At 41.0% G+C, this 25,557-nt stretch overlaps 1 protein-coding gene and 1 long non-coding RNA gene across 2 annotated transcripts in view; one reads left to right on the top strand and one right to left on the bottom strand.

Annotated features, from left to right (window-relative positions):
• Positions 1-25,557, top strand: part of LOC111863107 (myosin-I heavy chain) — a 118,400-nt gene that overhangs the window by 86,092 nt on the left and 6,751 nt on the right. The window contains exons 4-16 of the mRNA XM_023849139.2: positions 11,293-11,464; positions 12,457-12,629; positions 12,970-13,129; positions 14,483-14,599; positions 15,505-15,740; positions 16,815-16,964; positions 18,329-18,469; positions 20,799-20,972; positions 21,319-21,508; positions 22,217-22,388; positions 23,098-23,309; positions 24,517-24,727; positions 24,864-25,275. Coding sequence (XP_023704907.1) covers positions 11,293-11,464; positions 12,457-12,629; positions 12,970-13,129; positions 14,483-14,599; positions 15,505-15,740; positions 16,815-16,964; positions 18,329-18,469; positions 20,799-20,972; positions 21,319-21,508; positions 22,217-22,388; positions 23,098-23,309; positions 24,517-24,727; positions 24,864-25,275 — 2,520 coding nt within the window. The remainder of the gene's footprint in view (positions 1-11,292; positions 11,465-12,456; positions 12,630-12,969; positions 13,130-14,482; positions 14,600-15,504; positions 15,741-16,814; positions 16,965-18,328; positions 18,470-20,798; positions 20,973-21,318; positions 21,509-22,216; positions 22,389-23,097; positions 23,310-24,516; positions 24,728-24,863; positions 25,276-25,557) is intronic.
• Positions 18,382-23,109, bottom strand: LOC111863108. Its single transcript, XR_002842550.1, has 3 exons — positions 23,039-23,109; positions 20,786-20,854; positions 18,382-18,464 (listed from the first exon to the last, which is right to left on the bottom strand). It is a non-coding gene; the product is annotated as an uncharacterized LOC111863108 (long non-coding RNA).

A 25,557-nucleotide genomic window follows, 5' to 3' on the forward strand; every position in this document is an offset into this window, starting at 1 on the left:
GTCTCAGGTTTCATGTTGATAACTAATGAACCGTTGGAAGTGTGTACGTGCTATTGTAAATAGAAACAGATCAGATGCACGAACGAGCCTCTTTGTGTTCAAGATTTCTGCTTTGTGAAACTTTCATTTTATGCAGGATTCTGAGATCCTCGCAGCGTTGATATGAAGAGTTCCCTCTTCCAGGTTATAATGCCATGTATTCCTTAAAATCCAATCGACATTTCGGAGGCGACGTGTTTCTCCGAAACGCTGGCTGTCAAACGGACTACACAGCACAATATCATAACTTAGGCCTATCCAGCAAATGTAGCCGGTCACAGTAGCCGCGAAGTCTAAAGCATGAAATTTCTTCGCTGGCTCGAACGCTTGGATCGTGGGTTCGAATCCTCCTCAAGGCGAGGATGTTAGGTGTGTTGTGTATGCATTTATTCTGTTTGTGTTTCCCTGTGTTTAGATAGAGGCCTTACGACAGGCTGATCACTCGTCCAAGGAGTCCTACCGTCTGTGACAAATGATTATACAGAACTAAATAAGAGGCCATGGCCCTGAATGGGCTGGAAGAGCCATTGGAAAAGAAAATTTGGATTTATTGAACATTTCCAGATCGTAACTACAAGCAGTTACAGCGCCATCGCTATTTGACACACTCGGCAGTTCACTACAGCACGTACTAAATCTTCTGTCTGCTGTGTCTTCATCAACCGTTGCCCGGTAACGGCTTTCAACCCTGGACATTCACCTTACCCTGGGTTCCAGAACTATTCCCGCACCTCGGCTAACAGTTTCTAATAGTAATAGCTCACAGCGACTGAATTATAGTTCTCTGACTAACTCACCAACCAATCTTCACTGCACTGCACTGCACTGCACTGACCACGGAACTAAATAAGAGGCCAGGGCCCTGAATGGGCTGGAAGAGCCATTGGAAAAAAGAAGAAAATCCAGCAAACTTAACGTTGTCTGAAATTATATTATTTGTAACCATGCACAGAAATACTTCCATATGTGTAACTGTTAGTCCATATGCATAGTAACCATTCTGTTTACAGGGATAAACGCCCTGTATATCGGTTCTCTGTAATACAAGTCACTATTTCTTTCCGTTGGTTTGAAATGCTGCATACGAGTAATGTCGGTTTATAAATACAATAGTTTACAATTGTAGTCGACAACGTTACAAGAACATCAGGAAAGCAACAAGCCCATGTCTACAGCAGTCTGAGTTCCAACTTATGAACTTGGTATTATACAACCCATTGAATTGCGGTTGCTTTGTGCTCCCTGACATCGGATCCAGTTGCGGCCTGTCGGCATCCACTAGCAGTACATAGAGCATAGAGCCACAGTTTAAAATGCTGCAATTTTGCAACAAGGTTTACTGACGCAGTAGAAGATTTATCATATATGGGGTCGACTCAGCCAGTAACAGAAATGAGTACCAGGAATCTTCCTGGGGATATAGGTAGGCGGGCTGGCGAGTAAGGCTCACCTCACCACCATCTGCGAGCCGATTGTCTAGAAAATGTGGGAGCCTCGATGTCTCACAGCCCTATGGGCCTTCACGGCATCTTATAGGGATATCTTCACTCCTTGTTGGACCGAAATATTTTCCCAAACGTCCTGTCTTCTCACACTCTCAGCCATCTCCTTTCGTAAGAGCGAGTAATATAGTACAGTCGCAACGCCCCAGGCTTGAAACAAGATGTGCGATTCGAACCTGGGCTGGGTTGCCGTGTATTCTGACCAACGTAGTTCTCTGGGTCTAGAGGTCCCGGGTTCGATTCCGGCGCTGCCAAATATTCTGAGAAGTAGTGGGTCTGGAACGAGGCCCACTCAGCCTTGTGAGGATAACTGAGGAGCTATTTCAAGCAAACAGCGGCTCCGATCTAGAAAACCGAAATTAACGGCCGTAAGGATCCGTTGCGCTGACCACACGACACCGTCTATCCGCTAAAGTTGGTACTAACTTCGCCGACAAGCGGCGGTTGCTCGGTCGGTATAGTTCGCTTGCGGACTAAAGGCCACAAAAATTGTTTTGTAGTTTTCCTCAGTCGCTTTAGGCGAATGCCAAGACAGTATCCCGAAATAAGCCACGATCAGCTTCTTCAAAATTCTTGCCTATTCGTCATGCACATTATTTTATCACCTCATATTGGCCTATTCTACATAGCCGAGAGGATTCAATATAATTTTCATACAGAAAGTGGCCAAATTTCACAACCACACAAATCGAGTGAAAGAATTAAAAATGGCTCATCACGCAGCAAGGTTATAGTTAGTTGAACTCGGTTTATTTGATGACACTTTCCATCTGCTTGAGTTATATAGCGTCCAATGGTAGGATGATTTTGTAGATGATGAGGAAGGAAGCAGTAGGTCCATATGATACGCGTTTACGTGGAGGAACTGAGGACAACAGCGAAATCTCCAGTACTTCCAACCTCTGAACTGAGATTTGAACCTGAGACCTACAGAATAAGAAGTAGAAATGCCATTACAACGAGACGGTGGTATTTTATAGCTGGATTTCTTGTCGCAATTGTCCGAGCAAGCTCTCGAGAATCGAGACAAGACTCTAAAAAAAAAAAAAAGTAATATAGTAACTTGTCTTTATATTGGAGCGAGTTAGAGCACCGGGTAAATCATTTACGTTGACTGAATTATTGTTTGGGACGGCAAGGAATTAATTACTTAATGGCGGGTACACGGTGGAAGCGATAGAATGATTTAAATAACTGCCTATTTCGTGACGGCAGTCGATCGAGAGCTGTAGCCGATTTATCGATAACTCGTTTCCTTTTACATGAGAAGAACCCGAGGTTCCAGCTACTTAACTTCATACAAGAATCAATTCTAAATGGGGCTAACGATGGGGTTAATAAATGTCTGGGCTGTGTTCACTTTCCTATATTCCGAAAGAACATACCTTCCCGGAAAATGGGTGTTTCCCAGTGGCGGATTAATACCCCATGGGGCCCCTAGGTACAGGCATTTTGGTGGCCCTCCTTGTAGTTTTTAATGGTCTAAAAACTATGACAATCACAGCGTAAAGGTAAAGTTGTCTGTGCTTAATTAATCAAGTAACACTCCATGAAGACATATGGGGGAGTGGCGATAAAACTCCGCCATTCTTAACTTCGGCACTAGGTGGAGGTGAGTGGTCAGCTTCACTCTCTCCCTCTTCTCCCCTCAGGAAAGAGCCACAGATCCCCACCGAATTTGAGGCTGGGTTGGTTCCACAGCCAATCTAGACAATACGGAGAAGAGAAAATATTTTGCTCCTACCGGGAAACAAACTCCGATTACTCGGTTGCTCAGCATACAATCTACTCGCTGAACCAACTGACCCATCCCGGCTTCTTTAACGTAAATGATACGCCATTTCGCCTATATATGTCGTATCGCTTGTTGTTCTGTAATTGTTAGAGTCAATTAAGAAATCAGTGTACTTCTGGAACGGTTACAGATGCAAACATGAAGCAACTTGAAAATAGCAAGGAAACTCGTTAAGTTTTTAGCTTTTTTTTAAAGTTTCGTGAGGCGGGGAAAGGCTGAGTCCACTTGGTACGTCGCCCACAAATTGTCTTATTGTACCTGCCTCGGATGAGAAATGAGTATGGAGCATTTGGTGGAATAATAATTGGCAGAGGAAACCTGACGCAGTGTCACTTTGTCCACCACAAATCCCACATGACCAGACCCGAGCTCGAACTCGGGCCGCTGCGGTAGGAAGCCTGATCTAAGGCACTGCCAATTCGTGAAATTTATTTCAGAAATGTTCGACATGTGCTGCATCGGTTACTCCGCAAACCTCAGCACAATATTCGAATTCCTTCTTTGTATGCCGCAAGTGTGACCCGCGAAATTAGCTCCCGAAGGGACTGTGGCATCGGAGGATAGTATACCTGGTCTTCCACACATCTCCATAGGTAAGAGTCGCATGGCGTCTGGTCCGGGGATCTAGGGGGCCAAGGAATGGATCCTGCTCGTCATATCCTTGTTCCTTCTGCGCTCAAGACGCCATTTTCCTTTGATAGCGATCGAAGCGCCATTCGTGGCCAACATGCCAAAACCAGTGTTGCCAAAGGGAACTCAGTGAATTTCCTTGCTGTTTTCAATTTTCATGTTCTTATCTGTGACCTTTTCGAAAATACACTAATTTCTCAACATCCAAATAATTTATAATACCCATGTACTTTAAGGGGAGCCGGGATAGTGTACTCGGTATAGAGACTGGCTATGGGCTGGATGACCGAAAGGTCAGAGTTCCATTCCCGGCTGGATCAAAAATGTTATGTTCTCCATGTCGTGCAGAACGGGTCTTGGGCCCCACCCAGCCTCATATCCAATGCGTACCAGGACTCTTTCCCCAAGGGTAAAGCGACAAGGGCGTGAAGCTGACCACTCACCTCCAACTAGTGACCAGATCAAGAAAATATGGCTCTATATATCCACTCCCTTATACTCCTTCACGAACTAATGTTTAATTAGCTAAGCACAGGGACAACATTATCTTTTTACCTGTACTTTATGGCATTTTTCCCGAATTTCCCTACAAAAAATCAGCTACGCTACAAATAAAACCAGTCTGGATATCCAACATTCCGACAGAGACTCGAACCTGGGATACTCCGATAACGATAAGGAAATATAACGACTACACAGCAATGCGTGGTCTTGGAAACCTAGCGCCTCAGTTGTTCGTCACAATGTCCGTCCTACCCGTTCCCGTCAAATGCGGCATAGGGCGCCTGCACTTCATATAAAAGTTTGCTGTAAACTCTTCTTTTCTTCATACATTTATGTTGTGATATGAGCCAGAAAGCCGGCATAGACGTTCATTGTTAGGCAACGACTCGGTAAACACAATCCTGCCGCAACGAATACGCAAGAAAAATCAAATAATTTCCTTTGCTGCGCAACGGCGCTGTAAACACGCATTCCAAAGAATATAGAGAATGTGTTCCCTGATCGGTCCGTGCATTGTTATAAAGAAGATTTCAATTGAGAAGAATTATTCGAGTTTCGAGACGCCAGCCTGCCAGTATATGAGCTTGGGATCAGAGGAATTGAATTCAGTCGAGTTTTTTGGAATTGGCAGCTGCATAGAATAATGACAAGGAAGAAATTAGGCGGTGTAAAGAAGACTTCTTGTGTGATTTGAAGTGACAGACTGTTATAAATCCGTTGCCCTGATACGACTAGCGAAGACTGAGAACCGTAGTGCGTGTGTAACGGTAAACTGTAAATTGTGTAGATCAGCGATAGAGCTCTAACTGTCTGTAGCTCCGAGTACCGAGTATAAGGTGCCAATAAATCCAATCATCCAATCCAAACCCGTCTATAGATCACGCACAGCCCTCTACACGTGACAATATATTTTTTTGTGCGTTTGTGTATAGTCACTCAAATAGCAAACAGGGACGCATTACGGTGCGTTTGGGCAGTCCATGTGAACCTGACTTCGCGATCTTTTGAGATCAATTAACGCACAAAACGTTCAGAGTGCATCTAGTCCATGATGTCAAGAGTTCTTCGCAATTCTTTTTGTGTTTGTTTTTAAACTACAAAGGAGTCAATTACAAAAGCAAACATGACCATTGATCAGAACATGGAAGCTTCGCCTTTAGTGACTAAGCTAACCGCACAATTGAAGATGCGAAATCCGGGTTGCTGAAGTTCAAACGTCTGTGATCAGACTCCAGTACACGGTCCTCTACCTCGAAAGTGGGTATGAGCATAGCGACAATACGAGTATTACGTTCAACAGGATCTGTCCTGGACAAGAAGAAATGGCATGTAAAAGTTGTCCCTGTAACCGCATCCGTGGTTTGTGGTCAGAGTTCCTAGTTACAGATCCAGAGGTCCCGGGTTCTATTCCCGGCGTTACCTGATTTTCTGAGAAGTAGTGGGTCTGGAACGGGGTCCACTCAGCCTCGTGGGAATAATTGAGGAGCTACGTGAATGGAAAAGTAGCGGCTCCGGTCTATAAAACCGAGATTTACGGCCATGGGAATCAGTGACACCTTTATCTGCTAAAATAGGCACTAACTTCGTCGACAAGCGGCGGTCGCTCGGTCGGTATAGCTCTCTTGCGGACTGAAAGCCACGGAGTTATTAAAATTGTCCGTGTTAACCATTTAAGCACTATGCCATGAAGACGTATGGGGGAGTGGATGTATAGACCCACATTTTCTTGACCTCGGTACCAGCTGCAGGAGAGTGGTCAGCTTCACGCCCCGGCCGCTTTATTCCTGGGGAAAGTGCCCCGGGTACCCATTGGATAGGAGGCTGGGTGGACCCCAGAGCCGGTCTGGACGACTTGGAAAAGAGAAAATTCTTGACCCAACCGGGACTCGAACTCCGACCCCTCAGTCGTCCAGCCCCTAGCCAGTCGTTATACCGACTACGCTATCCTAGCTCCTAGAGATGGCATGTACTGACCAAAAAAATTTACATCGATACTCTATCAGAAGCACCCCCAAGAAGTCTTTATGTCTTTTGGCTCTTCGTTGTAATTGGGCAAGAAGTGCAACTCACGTTGGTACATAGTTCCTAATTTATGGACTTAAGGGGGTGTCGTACATAACCTTTTGTCCTTACGCTGCGAACCAAGAATTCAGTACCGTAGGTGGTTTCAGGAATCGGGCTTATTTACCCAGAACTTCAGTTTATTCTCAAGAGGTGTGGGTCACTTTTAAGAGATTATATTGTCGTGGGTAGGGGGTGTGCGTATAACTTACAGACAGGTTTTGGATTGGTTGACGGGCTTTATTGACACCTTATACACACCACTCAGAACTACAGGCAATTACAGCGCTAGCGCTGATCTACACACTTTACAGTTCACAGTTACACACGCATTAGGATTCTCAGCCTTCATTAGTCGTATCATGGCAACGGATTTATAACCGTCTCACTGTAACTTAAATCACACACGAAGTCTTCTTTGCACAGCCTAATTCTTTTCCTGCCATTACTCTGCAACTGCCAATTCCGAAGACTCGACTCAATTTAATTCCTCTGCTCCCGAGCTCATAACCTGGCAGGCTGGCGTCTAGAAACTCGACTCCTCAGTTCACTGAACGGCCTCAACTTAAATCTTATTTATAACCGCTTTGCACGGATCTCGCAGAAAACAGTCTCTCTATTGTTGGCCAGGCATGTTTAAGGCGCCGTTGCCTATCAATGGAAGTTAATCCATTGTCGATTTCATATTAGTTGCCGCGGGTATGTGTTTACTGAGTCGTTGCCTAGCAATGGACGTCCATTCTCAACTAACTACTCGGCTTTGGGGCGTCACGTCACAATATAAACATCCAAAGTAACAGGTATTTGAGCACAGAAAATCCTCATGCAGTTGATGGAGTTCCATTGAATGATTTTAAATTTGGGTTTTGGTGCGAAATTAGTGCGCGGCCTACGAAAAAATAATTCCAAACGTTATGTGAGATTGCTTCCGTCATTCTTCTTCGGTCAACTGATTAATAAAGAAAAATTGTTTCGGGCATTTTATGCTAGATAACGCAACAACATAGACCCCAAACAATTCTATGGACGCATTAGATCAGTGGTTCTCAACCCTTGTCAGACCGCGTCTCGGTATAATCGAAGCCAGGGCCCAGTACCGGGCCGCGGCCCGGCGGTTGAGAAACACTGCATTAAGTTAAGCCTTCGGTGAACGAGTAGTAAGCCGAGCACTGTAGCCTCTGCGATCACCCTACCTTCGTTTGTGGCGCACGCTTGAAATAAATTTCTGTGGATAATCCGAACTCCATGAAAGAACTTAGGCAAAAGTTACGCATGAAATTTCCCCTATTCCTATATAACAGCCTCGACGTCTGTCTAGAAACACATTCACATGATGTGAATTTAAGCACAGCATGCTTAGATGCCGAGGCTCTCACTTCGAGATATTCAATAAAAATAAGGGAAACTACAGCGGAAAATCGAGCTGTGAATTATCGGTTACCGTGGCGTGCCTATGCGAGAAGAGTGCCGTGTCAGTTGCCGGTACCAGTCTAACAATAATCTGCACACTATGAACATTTTAATTCCTGTAAAACTGATATTTTACTCTTGGGCCGTAATTATTTTGTTCTGTATAATATCCATATAATATAAGATGGCTTTAAATAGCTGTAACAACCAACATGTAATATACTCAGGTCTGTATTAATACTGAGTATGTACATGACATGCCCTACATCCTTGGTTTAGTTATACGAAAGATCAGTGGAATGTACGAGTAAATAAACTCTGTTTTAATTTCTACCAGTCATTTTTTCGAGGGAAGATATTTTGGTGCCCGCAAGAACACATAAATTCACTTGTTTCTTTAGAAGCAGGCCAGATTTTGGTTCATTCTTGCACGAATCGCCTATGGACCGGTTTCATGAGCTATAAGCTCCGCGCAAGAATACAACCTAAGCCGTGATCGTTCAACAAACTCCCTCACATACGTTTTTGAGGTTGAGCACGAACTTAATATTACTGGTATTATGAGTATGAAGAGTTAATACTGATTGTAACCATCGTTCTACAGTATTCTATATTAAAATAATTTTACCAAATATAACCTTACCTGCAAAGTGCTGCCATGTTATCATTATTTCCACAACTTTTATATTCCTGTCGTGAATTCTTCATCACACTTTATACCATTCATATTCACTTCGTTTTGCTTCCATCTTGTTCTTACACATCTCTCTCTGGCTAAGATATTATAACAATCTGCATCCCTCTCACACAATGAACCTCAATGAACTCAATGAAATAGGTTTACTGCTCTTACCGCCATCTGTGACCATTCACAAATTTGATACTATGCATGTTCAGACATATGCTAACTTATGCAAAGTGGCTGACATATATTCTGGCAACAATGCCATGACTTCCATTCTTATAAATATATAAGACAGTGGCATTTTACCCACATGTTTTTGTTTTATAAGTTCTTATGGTCATATCACATGAAAGAACCAATTTATCTCTAGAGCACTTGAAATTCAAAGTAACTGTAGTACATGTACAAAGAAATCACAATAGAAAGATAATGATGTGGCCATCTGAACAATAGATGAGGTTATGATCCCTTGTATTCAGTGTCACTAGAGACATGACAAAGGTTACAGAAATCCTACCATATCATATTTTAAGGTTATTAAAATGTTGCACTCATCCTCACACCATATTTCCAGTCCTCTACATTCAACAGGAAACACATGGAAATTGCAATTTACATTCCATATATTACATGTTTGATCCTACCTTATTGTAGTGCTAATGAAAAGAGTTCTCAGTCAGTAAATGTCACCTATCAGAAGAAATAACTTTAGACTGTCATGCAGTAGCATACTCCACCCAGTATTTCATTAAATCATCAATGGAAAGTACTGTTTTAGTGATATAACTCAGCTCCCACTTTATTCTTGTAATAAGGAGAATATCATGATGTACTTAACGATAAATTTTTTACTTAACCTCGTTCTCTCTAACAACACAGATTTATCCTCTATGGATAGCAGTACGAAGTAAGCTCTCACTTATATTTGTTTCCTGACTGTATTGGTCTAAAGGATCTTGAAAACATCTGAATATGAAAGAGAAACATATAACAGAACCAATAATTAACAATAATTTTAAACATACCTGTTCTGGCTTTGTGTGGTAACATTGCGCTTCTCCAGCAGAAATTCAAAACCTAATAGAGAAGCGAATATGGTGGCAAGGATTTTGTTATTTATGACTTCTTTGCAAAAACAAATCATATTATACATATAACCTGCAAATTCCAGTGTTAAAACGTCTAGGTTTTAAGACTGGGCACATGGGTAATTTTCTACACGCGTTCTTTTTGTCTCAGAAACGTTATAATGTAGGGAACATTTGGCCTCCCATCATGATTTAAGTTCATATTCACCTCACAGTCAATCTAAATCTTCATAAATACCCAACTCAAGCATGAGTTTCTCTGATTTTTCTAAGCGAGTGGAAGCCAGATAAGTCAAAAACTCAAACATGAAGGTAATAGAAAGGAAAAAGGTTACTTCCAGGAGCTTTATCACTCTCAGAGGAAAGACCAATACTTCAGTAAATAATGTTACATTAATTTATATGATTGATATACCACATCATGAATCTGTTACTCTTAAATTTGAAACTTTGTAAAATACTTCAGGATCCATAAAGTTTCTCACCCTATTTAAGTTGAGGAAAGAATCTTCTTTGCTCTCAGATCTGATCATTTTAGAAAAAACTCAATTGAACAGAATAATATGCATAATATTTAAATCAAGTGATGCATGAATCATAATTTTATGATGAATACTTTTGAAGACGTGTGTACTCATATGTGTTCATAACATGAAACCTGACATACTAAATAAGTCAATAGTAAATATAATATACCAAAATCTATGAAAAGGACAGTGTTCACATTTTTATTCACAGAAGGAACCAGAGACCCTGCCTAACAAACAGCATTAACTTGGGCGAGGACCATACCACAAAGGTGTAATGGATGTCTATATACCTTGAGAATGTCAATCAGAATTTAGGATGTTGTGCCAAAATTAGTCACTAATAATGCAATTCTTATCTATCTTGCCATATCTTAAAGTATGTTCAGTCACTGTTTACACCCCTATTTGAATAAGAACAAAAATAATTTTATTACCAAAAATGTATATGCTCCTTTCCTTATTCTAAAATGCAATATAGAAAAGTCTTGATAGTAATTCCTAGTCTATTTTTTTTATTGCTAGTGGGGTGGGACTAAGTCCCTTGTACTGCTGCCACTCCTGGCCTATTGTATCAGTCCCAGATGATAGGAGAGGGTGACTGTGGAGCAATTGGTGGAATGAAGATTGGCAGGGGAAACCAAAGTACTCAGAGAAAACCTGCCCCAGCACCACTTTGTCCACCACAAATCCCACTTGACCAGACCCAGGCTCAAACCCGGGCCACCACGGTGGGAAGCCAGCGACTAACCGCTTGAGCTATGGCAAGGCCCAGTTCCTAGTCTAAGTACGTTCTTAAACAATGACAGTACTAGCTAGTTGCCTTTATCAACATTTCTACAGTACCTCATACCTAACAATCAATGAAACTTAGGGCGCATTACTATTAATCCAAAATTTGATTTTACTTAAATTGTGCATTGTGCATGTTCCAGCACCCATGAAATCTATTATTAAAATCAAACATCCATTCATATATTTGTAATATGTATATTTTATTTGGTTCTGAGATATGATGACTGGTAAATAAAATTGAACTGTTTGTTTCCAGACAAACGTAGGCCCCATCTTGCTGTCAGTGAACCCATACAGCGATGTGGGCAACCCACTGACTCTGACAAGTACACGAGGTGTTGTGCTAAGCCCTAAACTGCTCAGGGTTGTACAGGAAGCAGTGAGACAGCAATCAGAGACAGGGTACCCACAAGCCATAATACTCTCAGGTATGATAACACAACTACTAGTGACTGTGTGCACCTCCTGCTTTCCCCCGGCAGGCAGGCTAAGGCCAGGATGGTCACAGCCCACACTCATATGCACAAATTACAACCTTATTTTTGTTTCCTGTAATGCTGCTGTGGTGGGCATTGTGTGTGGCTCATTTAATACATTATGACATTTTGAAAGTTTGTTCTATTCCTGTTTGCCGGTCATCAAGATAAAATTTGTTTACTGTTTTTTTTTTTTCATTATTAGTGGCAGCAATATTAAACTAACCTAAAAGCTTCTGAATACTGAATCTGTATGCTAAGCTTCAAACCATCATCACTGTAATGCTCAATGACTGTGAACTTCTGAATTTTTGACTGCATGAAGTGTAATGTCTGTATTGTTGATTAAATATTAGCAGCAGATATGCATCTGCAGCAACAAAGCATCAAGTGATGAGGAATGCAAAATTACAAGAAAGTAATTTGGAAAACAGTATGGATACAGGCTATTATAACCGAAGTATATACATTTAAAAAATCATTTTAACATTTAGTAAACTGAATTACTAGTTCTACAAGAGTTACAACAGTATCAATGGAAAGAGTAGACAAAAAATATTTCTTACCCTTACAGATGCTGAATATCACAAATTTGATTTTTCATATCACCATGTTTAAGTAAGCTATGATGAGACGTAGACATAAACTTCACAGCAACTCCATACAAATCACCCATAGATGCTAAGCCAGAAATCTAGAGGGCCATGGTTTGTGATTTTCACGATCTAACTATTTCCTAGAAAAAATATATCTTCTTAGAATTAGCATCTTCTGAAACTAAATCACTTGAATATTCAGTAAAAATATTTTTTTAAATTAATGCTTCAGCTGATGAATAATATAACTTTTGTAGGACCATTAATTTGTTCAAAAGACTTCTGAATGTTTGTAATAGCACTCTAACAGAAATTGGAAAAGGTTATACATCTTCACACTTATTACAGGGACAAGTGGATCAGGCAAGACATATGCATCCATGCTTCTGTTACGTCAGTTATTTGACGTGGCAGGTGGTGGCCCAGAAACTGATGCCTTCAAACATCTTGCTGCTGCATTCACAGTTCTCCGTTCCCTCGGATCTGCCAAGACAGTGTCAAACTCTGAATCTAGTCGAATAGTAAGCATACATACGCATAAGTAACTCAAAAATACAGAAGGTGTAAGGCAGTAATTCTGCTCTGGCATATAATCAAACATTTCTTCTAAACAGGGATCAACAATCTTCTCTGTACATTGCAGTAACAAAATAAAATTTATACAAAAGAAATTTTTTTAAGACATAGCATTAATGCAGTAACAAAATAAAATTTATACAAAAGAAATTTTTTTAAGACATAGCATTAAACATGAAAGAGGGAGGAAGAGAAAAAAAAGTATCCTCTGCATTTTTCCATCAATTTCATGCTTATATCAGCATAATCTGAGCTTTCAATGCTGTGATATGTTTGCTTGTTGAGGGACACTTCATTGAGGTGCAGGTGACAGATGGAGCGCTCTACAGGACCAAGATTCACTGTTACTTCTTGGATCAAACACGAGTTATTAGGCCACTCCCCAATGAAAAAAACTACCACATTTTCTACCAGATGCTGGCTGGGCTCACACAAGAAGAGCGAGGTAAGCTGAAGGGTGTTCAGAAGTAATACACCAATTTACAAAACTTTTTAGTTTTTTAATCATGCTCACATTACAACAGCTAATAATGCCATGGAGCCAATCCCGTCTTGAGAAGATAACAGTTGCTCAGCTACTAAAGAAATTCACAGCATGTTATGGAACCCAAAGATTTGCTACCATGTTCACAAGAGCCCATTACTGATGTCTATCCTGAGCCAGAAGTATCCAGTGTACACTCTCCCATCCTACTTATTCATGGCAAAGCGGCCTCCATAGTCTAGAGGTAACATTTCCACCTCATGACTCGTAGTACGCGGGTTCAAATACCTAGCGGAGGTCGTCGAATTTTTAAGGGCGGAAAAATTCAGGGAACAAGTCCTCCGGGAGGGACTTTAAGCCGTGGGTCCCATGTCGTAGCTTTACGGCACGTAAAAGAACCTCATATCTCCAAAGGAGGTCACTGAGCCAAATTAACGGACGTTTCCCGCCCAACAGCAGTCTCTAATACCTCTGGTAGATGGGGGAAGCATTATAGATACCTCTCAGCTAGTAGAGCCGGTCTCGCTGGCTGGGCAGGACTGATGGTAAGCACCAGTACCGGTAGGATATAGAGACTGATAGACATCATAGAGGGAAGCACAATGGACCAATACAGGTCTCAGTGCATGGAGAAACCCACCCTCTTCAATAGCTAACTAACTAACTATTCGTGGCAATTATTCACTGCTTAGGTCATCCCAAGGGATCTATCAGAGGCCGATTTTTTGTGGAAAGAGTTGTTACCTCCTGCACAATCCCCACGCTGTTGGCCCACCCTTTTGTCAGCTGCCTGCAACTGCTTACTCATCATATTCACAGCCACTTTTCTTATCTTGCAGCTATTTCCTCGGTCCAAAACCTAGCATGTGTCAAGACATGGTGACAAGGGATCCTTGCAATAAGGCTATGCTCGGATCTTTAAAAAATTATTCAGCTCCTCTTCCAAATATAGATATATTAAAAGTTTTTAATAGTCTCAAACATGAGTTCTTGAACTTGCGATTATACTGGGTTTTCGAATTTCATCCATCATCCATTATTCTAAAGAAGATTAAAGAACACAACATTTCAGAAAATGGATCTGTTACCAAAATGTTTTGTTCTTTAGAAAAATTGAGGATGGGCAAAGTCCAAAAACCCAGTCATCCCAAGTGTCATGCACCATTGTCAGAACTCATTAGAATCTACATGAGTTGTTAAGAGTTTCAGAATTCTAAAAATCAGTATTTCCTTATCTAAATAACCATGAATTTCTTTAGTGAGGGCAGTGTGCATAGATATCAGAAATGAATGTGAACTGCCCATATGTTACAGCAAAGCTGAGTCTGGAAGGCTATTCCCCACACAATCTGCGTTACTTACAATGTGGAGACACTCGACAAGATGAGGCAGAAGATGCAGCTAGGTTCCAGGCATGGAAAGCATGCTTAGGTATGCAACTAGAAATACAGTAAACTCTCATTACAACAGACCAAGGTATAATGGATCAAATCTGGCTGTGTACATTTGTGATTTTTAGAAATGTTGAGACACTAAGAACGTTTTACAGTCAGAAAAGAATTCAAAATAAAAAAAAGAACAATATAAAAACCTTTATGTAATCACAATATGTGTATGTTCATTGTGTGTATTGGCTATGTATCCTAGAGTGTACTTCTGTGAATACCCCTTAACCTGGTCACAATGGACATGAGTGATAACAGAGAACCTGCCCCACCTATTAGTTAGTCCATGATTATGAGGTTTTACAGTACAGTTAATAAATTCACTGCCAAGCCTCCGCAGGGGGGCAGCCATTTTTTAGCGAATGCTGGACTTTGAAGTTACTGCGTTTGTGATGGAAGAAAGTGAGTGACAGTCAGTTAATAATCACTGTAGATTTCAACTCTTTGGCTTGTTCAAGATTTGACACGCTGCACTTAAAATGTCCTTGCAATTGAGGGAGATGTATCATTTTCATACACAGTGGCAACAGTATGTCATTTGACAGGATTAGTACTGACACACAGCAAATTCAACCTGTCCAGTGATGGGCTTTGCAGGAAAAATGCTAACATACGTAGATAAACAGAGTGACAGTACCACAGCTCTCTCCATTTAATAGAAGTACAACTGCATTGCAGGTCCCAACTACTGTTTTTGATGTTTGTTACAGTAGTGAATGATGTGCAGGTAACCTTGGACAAAAACTTTGACTGAATGTCCTGTTACACATTACTAACACTCATATTACATTAAAATATTCTGGATATTGCATTCACAATAGCAAATACCTCTGTTACTTTCAGGTGTGCTAGATATCTCATCCCATTGGTTAATGTCTGTCTTATATTCAGGTGTGCTAGGTATCCCATTCCTTGATGTTGTGCGTGTACTGGCAGCTGTTTTGCTGCTTGGCAATGTGCAGTTTGTGGATGGACAGGCTCTTGAAGTGGATGTGAAGGGTGATACAGAACTTAAAGCAGTGGCAAGCCTGCTTGGAGTGTCTGGAGTTGCTCTCTTCCGTGGCCTCACTTCACGTACACACAATGCACGGGGTCAACTTGTCAAATCCATCTGTGATGCTAATATGGTGAGCTGTAATTAAGAGAACATACTTTCACGTGTAGGAAGGGTATGCATGATGTATAATGTGTTCTAGATCAGATGATTGGATTTATTGGTGCTTCGGTTACAATCTCTTTTAATTGCAATCAATACAGCACTATCACTGATTTACACACTTTACAGTTCACTGTTGCACACACACTAGGTATTCTCAGTCTTCCCTTGTCGTCTCCTGGCAAAGGCTCTCTACACAGAAACTAGTACTTTGAATCACTATGAAGTCTTCTTGACATTCCTTGTTCAATCACCCTGGAACCTCGGAACTCAACTTAACTCCATCTACTACTACTACTGCTACTGTCCTGCCGAACTCTTCTTATAACCACTTTGCACAGACCATGCACAGAAAACACACATCATGTGATAGCTACCCACTGTTGTGTGACATCACCGCGGATGCAGAAATGTGTGCACCAATCCGTTGCCTAGAAACGGGTTGCATAACCGCAATGTGCTATTGTTGCATGCGTGTATTACTTAGCAATGGCTCTTTCTGTGGCTCAACAGTTCTTGCATGGAGTAAATACGCCACAATATAGAATGTATTTCAAACATTATGATTTAGATTGTGATCTCATGGGTTGACACACTCTGTAGTCATGTAGGTGATTGCAAGTATTTCTGAGTAACCTGCCGCCTCAATCTTCAGGGTAGAAATGTGGTGTCACATCATAGATCACAGTCTAGATCATATTCTACACAGAGGTATGTTCTGCAGGACTTACACAAGTTTCTTTCATGTCTGCCAAGTCATTTGATCTCTATTTTTTATAAAAATGTAATTTTTCACATCACCTGATACAGTTTATGTCATGTACCTATTTCATTATCAGAGCTGTCTTTCTGAAAAATGTACTGAAATATGGTACTGTCATTATACAAAGTATGTGTTATAGTAGGCCCAGACTAGTGAGAGTCTTTCTAGTGTGGGATGTGCATTCAGATGTCTGATGGATAAAGTTACTGTTCTGACTAGTCTTGACATAGCTCACATGTTATAGCTAAAATTCTTTTGAAATCCTTTGTTCTTATGTTCCAGTCAAATATGACTCGTGATTCTCTAGCTAAAGCACTCTATTGTCGAACTGTGGCTACGATTGTCCGCAGGGCAAACAGTCTCAAGCGTCTTGGGTCCACGCTTGGGACACTGAGTTCTGATTCTAATGAGTCTGTCCACAACCAGGCTGAGGTGAGTCAAAGTTGCTTACAATACATTATATGAAGTAAAGGCCCTGATACCAGTACTGGAAGAAATTTATCACTTTTAATACATTTTATAGAATATACTGTTGCACATTAGACTATAAAAACTAATCAACATTGGTATTAGTAATCATGTAATTAGACCTCTGAGCAAAATTAGGCAAAATGTTTCCCACCCAAGTAGTTTCCAATGCCAACAGGTAGATGGGGAAGTTATCGGGTACCAATGCCAGTAGAGGGCCGACCTCGCTGGCAGAAAGGGGAGAGTTATCGGGTACCACTGCCAGTAGAGGGCCGACCTCGCTGGCAGAAAGGGGAGATAGCGGGCACCAGTATCAGTAGGGTATGGAGACAGTAGAAATTAAAGGGGGGCATACAATAGACTAAGTCGCGGTGCATGGGGAAACGCACCCCCTCTATACTGAATAACTGAATCATGTAATTATAATCACTTGGGTAGAAATAATTAGGAGCCAGGATAGTGTAGTCGGTATAGTGACTGGCTACTGACTGGATGACCCAAGGGGTCAGAAGAGTCACAGTAGGGGCAAGAATTTTCTCTTCTCCACATTGTCCAGACTGGATCTGGGGTCCACCCAACCTCCTATCCAATGGGTACTTGGGGCTCTTTCCCCGGGGGGTAAACCGGCCGGGGCGTGAAGCTGACCACTCACCTCCAACTAGTGCCAAGGTCAAGAAAATGTGGGTATACATCCACTCTCCCATACGTCTTCATGGTGTAGTGTTTGATTAGTTATGCATAGGGACAAATTTACCAACTTTGGGTAGGAATGATTTAATTAATTACATATGTAAAGAATTTATTTTATGATAAATACATATAGCAAGTCTTACAGGAAGATGAACAGTTTCTACCTGTACATGTAATTTTGCATAACCCCCATTTAGTGAAAACCACAAATTAGCGTAAATATTAACACTCCTCCCACGGACTCATTTAATACAGATTTCAGAATGCAGAATAACTGTTTCCATGTTCTACATTCAGGCCAGAAGATATTCCACTGTACCTTCATGAACAAACAAAACTTGTGATTCCAGATTGAAACGTGAATAGAGTCATTTTTATTTGCTCTGCATTCAGTAAGGAACGCATTCCATGTTCCCTTCTTTCATGACCAATCAAAACACATGACTCCTTGCTCATTTCCTGCATAAACTTTTTGTTACTTTTGTTACTTCTTGGAAATGGAGACAGTAAGTTTCTCTGAAATTAAAGAGGCTTCTTTTAACAAAGACTTACAACACATCACATTTCAGTGACATAAATGCTCCCAGCTTGATTAGTCAAGTGACTTATACCTTGTTTCTACTGCCTGCATGTTGCAGATTGCCAGTCAGCATGCTTCCACTGTTGGGACAGCTGGTTCCAAGTCAAGCAAGTCCATGGCAGCCCTCAACAATGCTGTACGCCATGCTACAGATGGTTTCATTGGTATCCTTGATATGTTTGGTTTCGAGGACCCTAAAGTGAGTTCACATGTTTCAGTTTTAAATTTTGTTACCTCAAAATCCTTATCTTCAATGAGTATTTCTTTTTACTGATGTGTTGTGACCGTTTTCAGTAAGAAAGGAGTTGTAATCTATCTCTCCAACAAACTGGACATTTACACAATGGAGCAGGCCATCAAATAGTATCAAATATTAAGCAGTAACATATAACATAACAACAGGCCTCCAAACACCATATCAGCTATTGTGTATGAAGGGGGACCGAAAAATAACCGGAACCGACCTGTTGTGCGCGCATGCTTTGTAGTTACGAGTTGTGCTGCTAGGTGGTGTTAGCTGGGGGTCTCCCGCGACTGTTAGTGAGCTGGCGTCAGTCTGAGTTAAGTGGTTTGTCTGTGGTGCTCTGTTGTGTGCGTTCCTGTTTCAACCCTTTGGCGATTAGTGAGATGGCCGACCAGAAGGAACAAAGAGTGTTCGCTGGACCGTGCTCCATGAGATGTTCGTTTCCTCAGAAAGTTGGTGAATGGTCTTTTGACAATCTTCATCAATTGCACATTTGATTTTGGCAATGTTTTCATCATTTCTTCCTGTCGAAGGACGCCCGGGGCGTGGCATGTCTTCTGTTGACATGTTGCCAGATTTGAAACGGGAAAACCACTCGTAGACCTGTGATTTCCCCAAAGCATTATCATTAAAGGCTTGCCGAAGCATCCCAACAGTCTCGGCTGCAGTTTTCCCTAACAGAAAGCAAAATTTCACGCACACTCTTTGTTCCTTCTGGTCGGCCATCTCACTAATTGCCAAAGGGTTGAAACAGGAACGCACACAACAGAGCACCACAGACAAACCACTTAACTCTGACTGACGCCAGCTCACTAACAGTCGCGGGAGACCCCCAGCTAACACCACCTAGCAGCACAACTCGTAACTACAAAGCATGCCTGCGCAACAGGTCGGTTCCGGTTATTTTTGGGCCCCCCCTTGTATATAATATGTCTGTATAAGTATTACATGTATTATGATTGCAACTACCAACTTCCAAGTACCATCGCATATACAATTTTTAACTATAATTTTGACTATGTAACTGATCAATTAAGATTTTAACGTTTATTGTAATTTATATTTGTATTCATGCATATCATTTTATAACATTGTATACTTGGAAGTTTAGCACTGTGACTTATATTTAACATGCAATTCAATAACGAAAGGTTTAATGTATTGGTTTGATGATGGCCTTACAGAAGGCTGAAACATGTAGCAAAGTTATCTCCTAGAGCTGCTTACAAGTGCTATTGATGCTGTGTTGTGATGGTTTCCAGTAAGAAATAAAAAATAACTTCAATAAGTATGTTTAACGTAACATGCACTGAATGTTATAATAATCATATTTTGTATTCAGGTTAAAATAGTGGCCCTGAGACCACCTATTCTGACTGAGGTTTTTCTTAGGTTTCCTCACTCCCTCCACACAAATGCCAGGACAGTATCTGAAATTAAATCACAACCACTTCCTTCCATATAATTTCCAATTCATTATTGCCTCATCATTCAATGCTATAGGTCTATAGTATGAAAGGCTGACCATACTTTCAATAAACTATAAATATAGTTTATATTGTCATGGATTTGCTCAAAGCATTGTTAGGCAACAGCTCGATCCCCACAACCAACATGCACACAACCATAGAAAGAGTGTTCCCTATTGCTAGGAAGCAGCCAGCACACCAATGGACTGGCTAAATAGCAATCACATGGGAACCCCAACAGACACGCATGCAACAATAGAGGGGCTGTCTTCTATGTGTGGTGTGTGTCAAGAGGATATAGGAGAATACAAAAAGCCACGGGAAGTTCGTAGTGGAACAAGAACTAGAAGTTGGCTTGTGAAGTCTTAGTGTATGATTAGAAGATTTAGTAACAGTGAGACCATTTTAATTCCGTTGCCAAGAGAAGGCTAGTGAACACTGAGAATTCTAGTGCGTGTGCAACAGTGAACTGTAAATTGTGTAAATCATCAATAGCGCTGTATTGCTTGTAATTAAGACAGATTGTAACCGTAGCGCCAATAAATCCAATCATCTGATCTAGAACCCGTTATTCATCACGTGTACCCCCCTACATGTACCAGTGTGGTACCAATACAAACCAACCCTATAGTGCCCCTCTGTTTCCAGTGACCACCCATTTCTTATGCCAAATATCACTTAAAACTGTTCAGGAGTCTTCATAAAGAGGTGGCCAGTATAATTCTGTTTGACATCCAGAACACACTGCGAGGATCGTGTTGCACTGGCACAGCAGATAACTTGCCATTGTCTCATGTCTCACCTTCATGTTACAGCCCAGTCAGTTGGAGCACCTCTGCATCAACCTCTGTGCTGAGACAATGCAGCATTTCTACAACACACATATTTTCAAGTCAAGCATTGAGTCATGTCGAGACGAAGGAATTCACTGTGAGGTAGAAGTGGATTACGTGGACAACGTGCCCTGTATTGACCTCATCTCCTCTCTGGTATGTGATGATATACATTATGTTAAGCCATATTTTGAGATAAATTGACAGGAATTACACTTTTTTTTCTGTTATTTATCACCATGGTCCTTCATGGTGATAAGTCTTCTAAATACATATGTTGCATGGTCTCACAGCAGCCAGATCAGACTGAAAGACAGAATGGAATGAGAGAAATTTAAAGGATTCTTATTACAGATTTATGCATCTGAATGAGTATATGGGTAGTGAGGACACTTTCAGGATTCCACTGCCAAATATTTATAATCCTATTCAACTGATGCACTTGCAATTCACTCAGACTAATATGAAGATGAAGTAGCAAATGACTAATTTTGGTTTACAGCGCACAGGTCTGCTGAGTATGCTTGACGTGGAGTGCTCCATTCGTGGCACAGCTGAGTCATACATTGCCAAAGTCAAAGTCCAACACAAGCAGAATCCACGGCTCTTTGAACCCAAAACACTGGAGCCTCGTACATTCGGTATCCAGCATTTTGCTGGACGGGTTGTTTATGATGCATCTGACTTTCTGGGTAAGCAGATCCCAAGTTACTTCTATCTCACTGAATCTGAACAATTTACACAGCAAATGTGGATCTATGAAAGCTCACTTAGTATGGTAAGGGGCTACAGGTTGGAAGCCAAGGAATCAGGATTTGATTCCTGGCAGAGGCAAGAGAGTTTTCTCCTCCCCACTGTTCCCAGAGGCCCACCCAGCCCCTTATCCAAAGGGTAACACAGGTTATTTTTCCAGGGATAAGGCAGTTGGGGTATGAAGCTGACCATTCACTTCCATCTAATTTGAAACTGAGAAAGCATGGACTTGTATCTCCACTTGCTTTCTACTTCTTCCTGTCATGGAGCTCAATCAATTGAGCACTCACTAAATACGTAATATGGTAGTCTACTAAGAATTTCCAGTAGAGAGAAAATGTACATATCAACTGTTGTTCTTAACAAAATCACACTATACTGAGGTACAGGTTCTGGAAGGTTGAAAATTTCTTGTGCTAAGAGCTGACTCACTAGATAGAGGAGTATACTGTTTATACTGGGTCTCAGCTGTAATAAGAAGAAATATTCCTTAAAATGCAGGTAAACTTGGATTTCATAATACCTTAACCTTTAACTGCCATACAGATTAATAGCATTTCTCCACAGATGATATGTAATTACCTTATGTTAATATTTAGTGCTGTGTACATTAATATTTTTCATACTTTTCATTTAATTATTTACAGACACAAACAAAGATGTAGTACCAGACGATCTGGTAGCTGTGTTTCACAAACACAGCTGCAATTTTGGTTTTGCAACGCACTTGTTTGGCAGCGAACTGAAAGCACTTTATTCAGTCGAGACTGTTCCTCGAGGAGTCAGCTTCAGAATATCCCCCACTTCTCACACAGATCTGTAAGTTGTTCTGATATGGCCCGATTTGGAACAGGAAAATACACTTGTGGTATTGCCATGTTTGTATGCCTGTGTCTGGATATCTTCACATAACTTCAGTCTTAACAGATTTCAATAAAACTTGTGGTATTGCCATGTTTGTATGCCTGTGTCTAGATATATTCACATAACTTAAGTCTTAACAGATTTCAATAAAACTTTTGTGTATTGCCATGTTTAAGCCATTTCGATTGAGGTCTTTTAGTACAAGAAAATATACTGAGGCTGGGATTACTTCTGGAAAATCAGCACCTGATAAAAATATAACATATCTGAGGAAAATCTGATATTATGTACTAAGCAAGAAAATGGAAGTCCTATAATCTGGTCTTTGGTCCAGCCAAGTATTATATGAAACTGTTCTACAAGGCAAGGCCAACAGATTTAAAAATCTTTCAAATTAATCCATTTTCATTCATTTTTCTAACTAAACCTCTACCTACTTTAAGTCCCATGTCTGTTGCACAAATGCAGCATTCAAATTTTGATACAGGTTACAGCAAAGTTGATGAAAATTTCTGTGGATGGTGTGTCCAGAGGTATCTCACTGAAATCAGTCACTCTATGAATGTGGAAAGATAGCATAATAAGACTAACAATACATTACTTACAATAACAAGTTTATGAGGAAAGAATCCATTTCCAGATAACAGCTCAAATACTGTTTCAGGCTGAATGGTGATGAACCAGTGTCCACGCTCACACAAGACTTCCACACAAGACTGGACAACTTGCTGAGAACGCTGGTCCATGCACGCCCTCATTTTGTCCGCTGTCTCCGTAGCAATGCCAGTGAGACACCTGGACGCTTCGATCGTGCAACTGTCATGCGGCAGATTCGTTCCCTACAAGTTTTAGAAACTGTCAACCTCATGGCTGGAGGTATGTTAATACATCTCTGTGGTTTAATTCTGTATTTACATAGACAAAGAGCCAACAAACATTCAGTGACATTTGTAAGCTCCAGAACAACACAGAGGAGCCATCATTCTGCACAATACTATTACTCTACCAATTCTATCATCTTTTACTGAGCAAATCAGCTGAGATTCCACATATGGGAGTAAAACCCTTGTCAGAATCCAAGGATTTTACTCTTTCACCTACTATACATTCAAAGTTGAAGCAGAGTTGTTCCAACAACCACGAAGACAATAATTGATGAATATAGATGTTATTGCAAAGTTAATAGAAAGTCCGTCCAGTGTAACAATTTGTAGGTCACTTCTTTATCACTTCTGCCTTACATGTTTCGGTTTAATATAACCATCATCAGAGGCACATAGTACAATCATGACAACACTGTCGTTGTTAAAATGTACACAGTTATGTTTGCTGCATTGACGCTGCTACAGTATATCGACGTGTAAAAACACAACACTTGCTAGGATTGTTGAAAGCACTAACAATTCTCACATCCCATCCGAAACTTCCCTCAAGTTAAAAATGTCAATGTTAAAATATTCAAAAATTTAAAAATTTAAAACATTTCATATAAAATGTTAGGCTCCTTCTTGTTGATTCATCCCGAAGATGGGAGATGTCAGCTTGATGTAGTATGGCTGCAAAGATATTGTATTACATTAGGTTTTTATATATTATTATATAAATAATTGATAGTGTAACGAACCAAAAATGAAACAATTCAAAATAGATGTTATTGATATTATTCATCAATTGTTGTGTAGATGGTTATTGGAAGAATTTTACTTATACACAACACAATGCTGAAATTATAAATTAAGCAGAGTTGCCAAACTAAATTTACATCACTACTTCATATTTTACCAAGATTGTGCTTTGCTTTACTGTGTATTGCAAACCTTATACAGCATCACTGAGGACTATGAATAACAGTACACTATTACAGTTCCCAAGAACACCTGACATTACACTGACAGGTAGCTCACCAAACTGGGAAGAAGTTTTGCACAAAATTATGCATACACTTTCTGGGGTTCTTCATCTGTTTACCATAAAATATGGGGCCAATCCTGTTTTGCCTGTTTGCAGTATTCTGAGAGGTATAATTGAGGAGCAAGCAAACATCTACTCTTTGCAAGTGACCCTCCATGCATTTGATAAACAGGTTACCCTCATCGGATGCGCTTCAAGGCATTCAACTTGCGCTACCGCTTGTTGGCTCCATTCAGGAAACTGCGCCGTGCCGATGACAAGGCTATGGATGACTGCCACCTCATACTGCAGTGCCTGCAGCAGGCCATGGAAGAACAGCCTAAACTGCGACAGTGTGCTGTCAGCAACAGCTGGGCTCTTGGGAAGCGACATATCTTCCTCAGGTACATGAAAATTCTAAAAAATGTTTAGATTTCTACTGCTTTCAGCCTAAGCATCAGATCAGCTTGGCCAGTAGCTATGGCCTGATAAACAAACTCAAGCAATATATGTAATACCTCATGTCACTTCCTGACACAGTGAAGGAGCTCGTCAACAACTGGAGACGCTGCGTAGTGGAACTCGACATAGAGCAGCCATACTGATACAAGCAACATGGCGAGGATGGCGCTTGAGGCGACGATGGCCAACACTACGCCGCAGCCTGGAACTACAGCAACAAACAACAGTGTCAGCTACTGGAACTCTACCCAGTGTTGCCAACACAAGTGTAGCAGTCGTTTCCGTGCAGCAGGCCCGGGCAGCGGCAGCGGCAGCGGCAGCAGCAGCAGCACACGGGACAGGCACCGGTACTACTGGGGCAGCCACAGCAGGAACATCTTCCACTCGGCCACGCCCACAGCCCATTGCTGGCACGCCCCCTCCAGATCCAGCAGAAAAATGTGACCACAAAATGATTCAGCAAACATGCACACTCTTTGGATTGGATTTGGTATGAAAGACATGGCAGAACAGAAAGTCTGACCTTAAAATCATTAGTCTAAGCAGGCCAGTATTTGTCAATTTATCATTTCCACAGAATCCAGATGCACATAGCTGAATAAGTGACAACCATTCAGACTAAAAGCATCAGGTCAGGTAAAATTAAGATGTTTCAGATACAACTTTTTGCACTTTCTCCCTATATCAATGCTACTAACTGAAACTAAATTCCTTACCCTGTGACCAGCCAAGACGGAGCCCCAGACCTAAAGTTGAAAATATGATAATGTAC

This window comes from Cryptotermes secundus, unplaced genomic scaffold, assembly GCF_002891405.2.
Source record: "Cryptotermes secundus unplaced genomic scaffold, Csec_1.0 scaffold2043, whole genome shotgun sequence".
NCBI lineage: Eukaryota > Metazoa > Arthropoda > Insecta > Blattodea > Kalotermitidae > Cryptotermes > Cryptotermes secundus.